The sequence below is a fragment of the Schistocerca americana genome, chromosome 4 (genome assembly GCF_021461395.2).
Source record: "Schistocerca americana isolate TAMUIC-IGC-003095 chromosome 4, iqSchAmer2.1, whole genome shotgun sequence".
Taxonomy (NCBI): Eukaryota; Metazoa; Arthropoda; class Insecta; order Orthoptera; family Acrididae; genus Schistocerca; species Schistocerca americana.
This window is the reverse complement of record NC_060122.1, coordinates 434,606,310-434,618,456: the sequence shown is the minus strand read 5'-3', so window position 1 is coordinate 434,618,456 and position 12,147 is coordinate 434,606,310. Positions and strand designations below refer to the sequence as shown.

Below are 12,147 nucleotides of genomic sequence, written 5' to 3'. Positions count from 1 at the left end.
GACATGCGGCCGGCGCCGTTCGTAGCTAGGTGGCGTTCCCGCGCTCAGCCGAGTTGCGGAGCGCCTCTATTGCCGTTTGCGCGTACTGACGTGGCGGCACTATTAAATGTCGTGGCACTGTCACAACATTAAGTACTTGTAAGTTCTCACGTATGACAAAGTACTAGTTCTCAGAATGTCAGCACGAACTGTAACAAATGTTACTTCTCCAGGAACCATTATTAAAATGAGAATATAAACGAAGACAGATTCAAATTGGATCTTGATCCAAGTCCACTACTTTCCCTGTTTGCATATTTCTTGTTTTACTGTATATGCCAATATATCTCCTTTCACTTATTTCTGAGTTATATTCTTCAGTGTTTCCTGTCCATGACCTTCACTGGCCATTTATCCACTTTTTTTAAAATCCCATTTTCTTCTTACTTTTACTTTCCACAATTACTACAGCAGCTCAAGTTAAAATTACTTGAAGCTTCAAGTCTTCGGCAGTCAGTTTACAACGTGTGTTTTGCCAGTCTTTGAGGACAAATACAGCAGCAGTGCAGCAGCTGTGTCAGTGCCAATGTTGTTGAATGTTGTCTTTCATTTTGTAGTATCATGTTTGGGTATTCTTTTTTTCTTCTGAACTTGTGTTGGCAAGATTCTTTTTTCTTCTAAATTTATGCTGGCAAGTTAACAAAGAACTTCTGGTAAGAAAAGGGGGTCACATTACACTTTCACTGAGTATTACATAATTGATACATTAAATTTTGCCATTTACAATAACATTAACATTTTATTCTCATCTTGACATATTTTACTACTGAACAGAAGCTCAACTACACAGTTATATCTCTGTTGTTAACTCAGTTTCATTTGCCATTGAAAGAGGGAGGAGATGGTGTGTAAAAGTGATGAAAATAATTGGGCTGCACTTCTGGTTAGTGTGCGTACTGGTAAGAAGCCTGACACCAGTGTAAGAATTTATGAAATGCTTACGAGATAACTGCAAGGAACCAAATAAAAGGATGGAGCATAATTGCAAGAAATAAAATGAAAGGCTGGAGTCCAGCACATCGTGGATCTTGTGGCTGCTGTAGAAGATGGACCGAACACCAACCTTGCAAAGGTGTTTACTAATGTGGTCAATGATATTCTCAACATAAGGTAAGTGCACTGCTGGTTGCAGTTTGCAGACATGCCCAATCCAACCACCACCCACAACAGATAAACTCAGTCATCCATTCTCTGACTACACGCATGCAGTGCCTAAGTAATGCTCACAAAATAACATATGAGCTCAAAAGGCTACAAACAACATTCTTGGCCAGTTGTTACAGCCCTAAATTGATCCCAAAGCCATGGCAATAAATAATGAAGGCCAAAAGATATGTAGGAACTTGGTAAACTGCAGCCAGCACAGCACTTAACTTACAAGAAGAAAGTCACTGACTAGACTGGGAACACCCTCGCCGGTTGGTGTCCAGTCCATTTTCTGCAACAGCAGGATGTGCTAGGCTCCACCAAGAACTAGGTAGATAATCTGCACATTGCATGTATGTCCAAGGTGGAATGTGAGTGCAGAGAAGTCTACATCTGCAAAATCAGCAGGCCAGTAGCAATCCAGATATGGATACAAGAGCACTACATTCATCTTGGACAGCACAACAAATCTGCAGTGACAAAACACCAGAAAGACTGTGGCAAGGAATAAACTTCAATGAAACCTGCATGCTTGCCAAGCAACCAGAGATGGTGAAGCTCAAAATCACAGAAGCCATGACAATATTTAATTAAAAACACCCTAGTAGCATCAACAGAGAGGATGGACTTGGGTTCTGATGGCTGGTACCCAGGATGGTGCAAGCCAAATACGCTACACTAACATGACACATGAGGATTACCAGCAAATAACTGCTGTCATGCAGTCAACATCCAGCATGAGGAAAACATGAGTCTACACACCTTTCACTGATGACAATCAATCATGGCACAACGAGCCATAATAAACTTTCCCAGTCCCTCCACCACTAGATACCAACCATACCAATGTGCTTTTTTTTCCCATAATGTCATGCTCCATGAGCTGTCTTGATGAAAACTCAGTGACTTTGGACAGCACAAACACACCAGTAGACCCAGGAGGAGGCCAATGTAACCATGGTCGTAACATTGGTTTGATCATTGACCAGCAGTAAGGTTTTATAATATAACACAGTACCATCCCCAAAAAAGTTTTCATGTTAAAATGTGCACTGTGAAAATAGGATGTATAAGTGTTACTACTCATTAAAATAAATAAAGTTTAATCGGTGGGGTGAGTCTGGAAGAAATTGCAAAACAGACAGCCTTTCTTGAATAAAATCTTCTTGGTTTACAAGATGCATCCTTTTAAATAAAACACTCAAGGTTTCAATGGCTATCTTTGCCTTCACCATCAGGAGTATAAAACCACTGACTGCTGGGACTGGCATGGCGTTCTGCTTATATGGGCACTACTGCAGCATTAGGAACTAATCTGAGAGGGCCAAAATGAAGCGTGTGCGGAAGGTGAGTTGTGTAGTTTGTAGCAGCTCTGATCTGCAACAGGACCAATCGCATCAGGTAGCAAAAGGCACGTGCATCACATCTGAAACTGGCGCTATTGTTTCCTTGCAGGCCTGAATCCATACCGTACCAAGTGTGTACCCTTGGTCTACATTAAAAGTGTTCCTGTTTATTCTAATCACGCCCTGCTCATTTATAACAAATCCTAATACGATGACACGAGTAGGGTTCCCATTCATCCCAATTTTTCCAGGACCATTCATCCTGATTTTTCCAGGCCAGTCCCAATTTTTAACAAAATGCTCTGGTGTCCCCAAAGCCTCTGTGGGAACAGTGAAGTATCTCAGATTTTTGTCTCATGCTGCGGTGTTGTTGTCTCCCCCCCACCCCCCACCCCCGGAACAGTGAAGTATCTCAGATTTTTGTCTCATGCTGCGGTGTAGTTGTCTCCCCCCCCACCCCCCTCCCGCCCTCTTTCCCACACCTGTCTTAACACAATGTTGTCCTTGTCAAAGTTTTGGAATGTTGACGTCACTTCATTCGCACAGAGAAAATAAACTGTACTGGTCATCAAGTCTGATTGTATCAATTTTCTCACGAACTCTGCATGTGTTTGTACCATTTCCAGATTTATATTAATACAGTACACCCTTCCTATTATGTTCCCAGAATTAACATTTTCCCGCCATTTACAAGATTTTTTTATCGCTCCCATCCAATTTCCTATGTTGACAATATTAATTCACACCCAATTTTGTGTCAACATATTCACAATTTTCCTGTGATTTACGCTTTATGAAAAAATTTTTGGGGAGAAAAAACTGACATAAAATGACACTGGCATGACATTGGGTGTCGCGAAGTGTTTACAAGTATTACATGGTGAAGTTTCTTGACACTAGGGCACTCCACTCAGTGAGTGATTGACTTGTGACAACATCCTGGCCTGAATTCCAGCCATCTTTAACATGTCTCATAGAGGGCAGACATGTGACACTTTTGACGGTGATCCATCTATCAAACGAGCTGTCAAGATCAGTGCCTCCTGGTGTTATTCGTGTAGGGTACACTATGTTCCATCATCAGGTTTCACAATCTCACTTCCATTCGCCCTCAATGAGCCAAACAAAATTCTGTATTGTACTATCAGTCAACCACACCACAGAGATATACATTTCAAACAGGTCAGACAATGGAACAACCAAGTCACGTACTTTGAAACATTTGCGAGGACAGCAAAGAGGGTTGCTCGTATCTGTGCCCAATTCTCACTTTCAGAGGGTGTTGGCTGATTTGCTTTTTTGAAGTCACGGTAAGATTAACATGGTTATTTTTAATTTATTATCTTGAGAAGTAATCACTGCATTACAGTATACCGTATATATTTCACTTACCACAGTTCCTTTTTGTCAAAATATTGATTTCATCTTGCAGTTTTCTCATTGCACTTCCTGCATCACTTGACCTTCCCTCCTCATTGCCTGCAAAACATAAAGTGAATATTACTACATAAACCCAAAATACAACAAAAGCAATGTTAACTTGCATATTTTTTACCAAGCTGTAACTGACTCTCTCCACAACCTTTCATTAGATTTCATTATGAGCTGTTGACTGAAAGGCATCAGATTCATATGGTAAGCATTTAAAAATTTTAAGCTTGTACCACAAATTTAACATCTTTGTCATTACAAATTATCACATTATTTTAACTGTGAAATAATGATTCATTATGTAGCATTTTTGATTTAAAGAGTACACTGATTTTTGTTTGTGTAAGACCTAGCATAGTACTGCAAAATATTTTCAATGTAATATTTTGATGCCAATGGGTAAAGGTAACTATGCAGTTTCGAAGTTCCAACCTCTTTAGAAGGCATTCAACTTAGTAAAGCAATGTAATCTACTAAAGAAAATATATTTTATACATTAATGGCTAACCACATAGTACTAAGTCAACATTTTTACACATGATATGGTTTTCTATGATGAAGATTTATTTGATAAAAATTGCAGTGAATGCAGTTTGATCTTGATAAAATATCAAAGCTTTGCACTGTAAAAAATGTAATATCTAACAATTAAGAACTATAACTTAACAGTTTTGTTCTATAAATACAAGAAACAATATACAGAACTGTTTAGCGACAATCAAATCAGCTCTCTCCTAAGTAAAGAGAATGGAAGACTTTAATTTATTGTTAATGTACTACGAAGGTGCACTTATGAATGAAATAAGAAGAAACATCTGTATGTGGTACAATAAAAGGTGCCAAATTTTTACTGTTTCTCATTTCTAATTAGGTAAAAAGAGTACTAAGGGTGGAAGAAGGGCAAGTCTTCTGAAATCCAAATTAAGTTGAGTAAGTAACAATAATCCTACAACAAGATTAAACTTTGTGAAACCATTACCAACAGCTATGGACCAAAACATAAGTCTGGGACAACACAATCACAGAATATTCTTCCATACCCATGAGTGAAAGGGCTACATATGTATGAATAAAAAATATCTAATTACTGGTAATGGTATCAATTGTTTTTCAGAATCCTTACCCTCATAATGTTGTTAGCATATGTCTGTGAGAAAATTAATCTCATTTTTCCCTGTTACTTATTACCCTGCAATTCTTCCACTACACATAAAGACAATAATCCTTGGCTGTGCTTCTCTCTCTCTCTGGACATAACAATATGAGAGAAATGGCTTACAAACACTCTTCTTTCAACATGCTAACCTCATTATATGACTTTAAGCCTCATATCACCTCTTCCTTGATCCCGGAAAAATTCATCTTACGTAACAACTCACTCTGTCACTCTTGCACAAGGGAACTGTTACTGTAAGTTCTCATTACAAATTTCTAACATCACAGAAGTGTATCTAACATTTCTTAAGACTGCCTGATTCCTATTATGTAGTTTGGATGAGAATATTCAATATGCTTCCTAACCACTTATGCCTTCTGACACCCACTGCAGTCCCAAACATAAGTCTGGGACAACACAATCACAGATTGTGGCTCATGATTGTGGCTCATGATTATTAAATAGTTAACTTCAATTTTTTCAGCTCAAGAATGTTTCGGAACAGCTGGGAGGCATTTGATTTTGTGTACCAAGGCTTATAAATTTTTCTTTGATTTTGTACACCAAGGTTTATAAATCTGTCTTTGATTTTGTACACCAAGGTTTCTAAATTTGTACAAACATTGAAATTCTCCCTTTGCCTTCTCGACCTTTTTTCCATTTTGTAATCATTATTACCATACAATAGCATGGTTCTTAACATACTTCTAACTGCTTGCAGTACCAACAAAATTATGTCTGTATGTGCACTAAGAGATTTTAAGCAGTTCTGTTGTGTTTTGGCCATCATAATAATTGCTTCAGGTAGTTATTCGAAAATGTTTGTATGTACTGTCAGCAAAGAAATCTCAGCAGTTCCAGGCAGTCATGTATATTTAAGTCACCTCTAACAATAGTATAGCATGGCTGTCACTTTTCTCTCCTTTCAAGGTCTGTAACTGTGTAACTGAGTCTGGTGACTAGTAAAAACACCGGATTAATATGAGTTCTGATTGGGCATATATTTTAACCTAAAAAGTCACCACTTGGTTTTATTTCTATATATCTAACTATTTTTCTTACCTGTCATACACTTCATCCCTGGGAAATCAAACCTATCTTTCAATGTATTCTCAGTCAATAGAATCAAAATATAAACAGCTTATCCATCTTCTATAATGACACAAAATGTCCAATTTCATTCAGATGTGACGCTTATTTGCTAATAAGTATGCTAATACATTAATACATGAACACTAATAACATATGGTAACAATTACTGTAAGATAAATTACGGCAATGCAACATATGGAACGTACCAGACAGAAGTTTTGTAAGCCTTAAGTTTTCTTCTTCCAAATCTAAGATTCGTTTTTCAACTTCAAGTCTTTCTGAAGGTGTGATTCCATGTGCTGGTATACAACCCAGATCAGAAACTGAGCTGAAGGGAAAAAATTGAAATACGAATTAAATAATGGAGTTGTAGAGGACCTGACACACATCTTTTTAACATTAATATCCACCTAGAGGATTGGGATTACTAAATCATCACATCTAAATATTCATAACATTTTATGACATTAATGGACTCATCTGGAGTCAACACACAGTGCATGTAGAAATCACATTAGTCTGACACATCTTCATAAGTATGAAGTCCCATAAAAAATGTGTAGTGACTGCACACAAGTCATTAGCTCATGTGGTTTTCAGCCCCAGTTGGTAGATGGTGTACAAGTATTATGAAGGGAAAGCAAAGAAATAAGCCAATGCAGTCTGTAGCATCTTGTTCAAATATGTAAATGAATCTTTATCCCCTGCAATAAAAAATCTGTAGGTTTGTTGTTATGGTTGTCATGGACACAACTGCTAACACATAATCACTCAACTTCTCTTAATCCAACTGGCTTTGATGTGGTAAAGGACGATTTTCAGATCAGTGGACCTTTTTTTCCTGCCAGTTACAAAGACTTTGACAAAACAAAGAAAAAACTGGAGAAAAGTATTAGGTCTACAACTTCGCTTCAGTTGGTTTTTTTTTTCTCAAAGTTCATGCAAAAAACTTACAAAAAATTTATGATTCAAAGTGCTGGCCATCACTGGCTGCTACTTTTCCCCATCTAATGGGCAGCATGAGAATCCCACAGTGGAAGAACTGACCACCTCTTAAGGTGACCAATGAATCGATATAATTTTGCAGTTGTTCATGTGACTGTAGGTGTTTGTCAGCCAGGCTTCGTGCCACTGATGGAAAAAATTGGTAGTCAGAGGGAGCAATAGAATATGTGAGGGATGGTGTAGGGCTTCCAATTTCAACTTTTGCAAATATGTTGGGAATGAATTTGCAACATGGGAACAAGCATTATCGTGCTGAAAAACCACCATTTCATGTCTGTCTCTCTATTGTGGCGGTTTGTCTTTCAGTGCTCAGTCGAATGCATCAACTGCTTTTGTTAATGATCTGATTGTTCCCACCAGTTTCAGTAGCTTCTAAAACCTTCTCTTTTGCACTGACTTGGCTGTCTTTGACATCAAAATCACCATTCTTGTTGCATCGGAGCTATTCTCTACATGTTCTTTCACTAATAGGTGTCTCACTGTAAGTCTTAGACATCATTTTATGAGCCTCAGCCACAGATTTCTTCACGTTAAAGCAGGAAATTAAAATTTCCTACAAATGACTAGAATTGGGCTCATAAGCTGACATATTCAATCTAGAATAACATTATGAAGCAATCACAAATCCACTGATATTCCGATAGGGCTATGTTTACAAATGCCTAAGCTTATCTCATGACACTCATTACCTACCACCTGCACCACTACTTGTGCTGCTACTGCTGTCTACAGCAAAATGGTGGAAGCAAATTTGTAGACCTAATAACTGTGTGTATGTTTCACATGACTATGAATGCACAATCAAATAATCAAGTGCCAAATTTCAAACCAAACAGTTCAAATCCCATGAATTTTTTATACTTGATCGAGAGGCAATTAAAAGAAAAGAGAATATGCATGCACACACACACACGCACCCGCACGCCCACACCCACGTGCGCGTGCGCGCGTGTGCGCACACACACACACACACACACACACACACACACACACACACACACACACACAAAGTTTAACTTATGCAAGCTTTTGGAGCCAGTGGTTCCTTCTTCTGGCAGATGATTTGAAGAGGAAGACTGAGGGGTGATGGAGAAGGACTGGAGAGCTTTAGGAAAAGGAGTACAGTTCGGAAAAGTCATACAGAACTTACCGGACGGGATGAGAAGGAAAGACTGATTGTTGGGACTGCTCTATATGAGATTTGAAAACCTGAGAGCTTAAAGGTGGAAGATGGGTAATATGTGAGACAGACATTACTGCTAAAACATCGTGCATGAGTTAATACGAGCACACAGCAAACTGCATTGCATGTAACACTGGTGGGAGGGAGGACGGTGAAAAATACATAGGTCACAAAATGAAGATGTAGGAAACTAAAATGGAGTGAAGAAAGGAGTAGTTACTGTGAAGAAATGCTGAGATAGAAGGAATTAATATAAATTAAGGCCATGTGGGTGGCGAGAACCAAGGACACCTTGTTGCGTTAGTTTCCACCTGCGGAGCTCTGGGAAACTGGTGTCTGGGGAAAGAATCCAGATGGCACGTGTGGTGAAACAGGCATGAGGTCATGACTGTAACATTGTAGAGCATGCTGTGCAAAGGATATCGTGTGTTGCAGGTATATACCCTCTGCCTATGCCCACTCATCCTAACAGATAACTTGGTGGTAGTCACGCTGATGTAAAAAGGCCAAACAGTGTTTACAAAACAGCTAGTATATGACAGTATCATTTCACAGGTGGCTCCCCCCTTGATAGTATATGTTTTTCAAGTTACAGGGCTGGTATAGTTGGTGGTAAAAGGGTGCATACGGTAAATCTTGAGGTGGGGACAGTCACAGGGATTGGAGTGATAGGGTAGAGAGATAGGGGCAAAAGGAGCATGGATTCTGACAAGTGTATTGCGGAGGTTGGGGGGGTTGATGAAAAGCTCTTCTAGGTGTGGTGGGCAAAATCTCAGACAGAATCGGATCTCATTTCAGGGCACGATTTTAGGAAGTAATGGATGTGTTGAAGTAGCTGATAAATACCATCAAAACCAGGATAAAAGTGAGTGGTGTGCTTCAAAGCTGTTTTCTGGAGGGATCAGCTGTACCAGGATTGGATGTGATGGCCCAGGAAATCTGCTTTTGAACTAGGCTGGTGGGTTAATTGCATCCAGTGAAGGCTGAGGTGAGAATGGTGGTGTACTGCTGTGAAGATCCTGCATCCGGACAAATATGTTTGCCTCAAATGCCAAGGCTGTATGGGATGGAACATTTGACATCGAAAGGATGGCAACTGTCGAAATGTAAGTACTGTTGTTTGTTAGTAGGTTAATGTGGACAGAAACATGTAGCTGGCCTACGGCAAGGACGAGATCAACATCAAGGAAAGTAACATGGGATTCAGAATAGGTCCATGTGTAATTTAATAGGTAGAAGGTATTTAGACATTCCAGGAATATTAACAGGTCAGCCTCACCATTAGTCATATGGCAAAGATGCCATCGATGTATCTAAACCAAACCAAGGGCTGAAGGCTTATGGATGCCAGGAAAGCTCCCTCCAAGTGACCCATGAAAAAGTTGGCATAGGAAGGAGGCATCCTGGTTCCCATCGCTATAGCCCTATCTGTTTGTAAATCTACTCCTCAAAGGCAAAGTAGTTGTTGGCAAGTATATAGTTGATTAAGGTGAGCAAGAAGGATGTCATAGGTTAGGAATCAGACGGGCACTGACTGAGGAAATGCTCAGCAGCAGACAGACAATGTATGTGGGGGATACTGGTGTAAAGGGAGATGGCATCAGTGGTGACAAGCAAGGTTTGTGGTGGGATTGGGACGGGCACAGATTTCAGACAATCTAGGCAATGGTTGGTATCTTCAAAATAGGAAGTCTTTTTGTTATGGGTTGCAGGTGTTGATCAACTAAAGGAGATATACATTTGGTGGGTGCTTTGAAGCCAGCAACTATAGGACAGCCAGGATGATTGGGTTTGTGTATCTTAGGAAGAAGGTAAAAGGTGGGGGTTATAATGAGTCATCCCCCCTATATATATATATATATATATATATATATATATATATATATATATATATATATATATAAAATTTGTGTTACGCCAGCACTTTCGTTTGGTAAGTCACATCATCTTTGTTTATATATATATAAACAAAGATGATGTGACTTACCAAACGAAAGTGCTGGCATGTCAAGAGACACACAGACAAACACAAACATACACACAAAATTCAAGCTTTCGCAACCAACGGGTGCTTCGTCAGGAAAGAGGGAAGGAGAGGGAAAGACGAAAGGATGTGGGTTTTAAGGGGGAGGGTAAGGAGTCATTCCAATCCCGGGAGCGGAAAGACTTACCTTAGGGGGAAAAAAGGACAGGTATACACTCGCACGCACACACGTATCCATCCTCACATACACAGACACAAGCAGACATTTGTAAAGGCAAAGAGTTTGGGCAGAGATGTCAGTCAAGGCGGAAGTACAGAGGCAAAGATGATGTTGAATGACAAGTGAGGTATGAGCGGCGGCAACTTGAAAGTAGCGGAGGTTGGGGCCTGGTGGGTTACGAGAAGAGAGGATATACTGAAGGGCAAGTTCCCATCTCTGGAGTTCTAACAGGTTGGTGTTAGTGGGAAGTATCCAGATAACACAGACGGTGTAACACTGTGCCAAGATGTGCTGGCCGTGCACCAAGGCATGTTTAGCCATAGGGTGATCCTCATTACCAACAAACACTGTCTGCCTGTGTCCATTCATGCGAATGGACAGTTTGTTGCTGGTCATTCCCACATAGAAAGCTTCACAGTGTAGGCAGGTCAGTTGGTAAATCACGTGGGTGCTTTCACACGTGGCTCTGCCTTCGTGTACACCTTCCAAGTTACAGGACTGGAGTAGGTAGTGGTGGGAGGGTGCATGGGACAGGGGGCGGTTACAAGGGTAGGAGCCAGAGGGTGGGGAAGGTGGTTTGGGGATTTCATAGGAATGAACCAAGAGGTTACGAAGGTTAGGTGGACAGCGGAAAGACACCCTTGGTGGAGTGGGGAGGATTTCATGAAGGATGGATCTCATTTCAGGGCAGGATTTGAGGAAGTCGTATCCCTGCTGGACAGCCACATTCAGTGTCTGATCCAGTCCCGAGTTTATATATCACTTAAGCTATCAATTCTTGCATAGGTTAAAATTATCTCAGCAGTTTCATTAAAAGAATTCATATGATTTTGTATACGATGTATTATATTTCAGGCTAAAATGTATAAAAAAGAAACTAATGTTTTACAATCAATATGTACTAACAGTTAAAATTACTCTTCTATTAAGACTAATAGAAATTACAAAATTTCTGGTACACTTAAAATTCATATTAGTAATTGCACAAACAAATGCTAATTATTAAATTTGTTTCTGGATTTATCTATGAAATAATGATATAATTTGGTAAAGATTCTTCTCCTGTCGAGAAAGTTTGTAAACGCTTTTGCTTTGTAACCTTTTTGGAAATTGTGAGTACTGCAGAATCTAAGGTAGCGATGGGCATGCCTCGGATGGAAACGCACGTATTTTGCTAAACTTGTCAACAACAATGTACTTATTGGTTTTCTGAATGTGGAAACTATAAAAAAAAGTCGGTGTGATTTAGAAGAATGGGATAAAATAAAAAGATATTCATAGCAACAGGCAACTCTTCAACAATTATTTTGTCATCAACCTATGAAATTGAAATTTTCAGCTGCAAGAAAGTTCCCCTAGACAAGACTTTGAGATAATCAAGATAAGTAAAAAGTTCTTCTTTTGTTATATTGAAAAATAGTGAAGATGCTAAGACAATGGCTTAAACAGTGATGTGTGGGAGGATAAGATTATAAGTTATGGTGTTGGCCGGGATCTGTTGACTGATAACAAAGTTTTGTCTGTCGCAGAAGAAGAATGGATTTT

At 39.5% G+C, this 12,147-nt stretch overlaps 1 protein-coding gene across 1 annotated transcript in view; it reads right to left on the bottom strand.

The window, feature by feature from the left end:
- The window catches only part of LOC124614022 (serine/threonine-protein kinase Genghis Khan), a 349,615-nt gene that overhangs the window by 187,759 nt on the left and 149,709 nt on the right, over positions 1-12,147 (bottom strand). Inside the window, exons 9-10 of the mRNA XM_047142836.1 lie at positions 6,417-6,538; positions 3,924-4,010 (exon numbers count right to left, since the gene is read on the bottom strand). Of these exons, the coding sequence (XP_046998792.1) occupies positions 3,924-4,010; positions 6,417-6,538 (209 nt within the window). The remainder of the gene's footprint in view (positions 1-3,923; positions 4,011-6,416; positions 6,539-12,147) is intronic.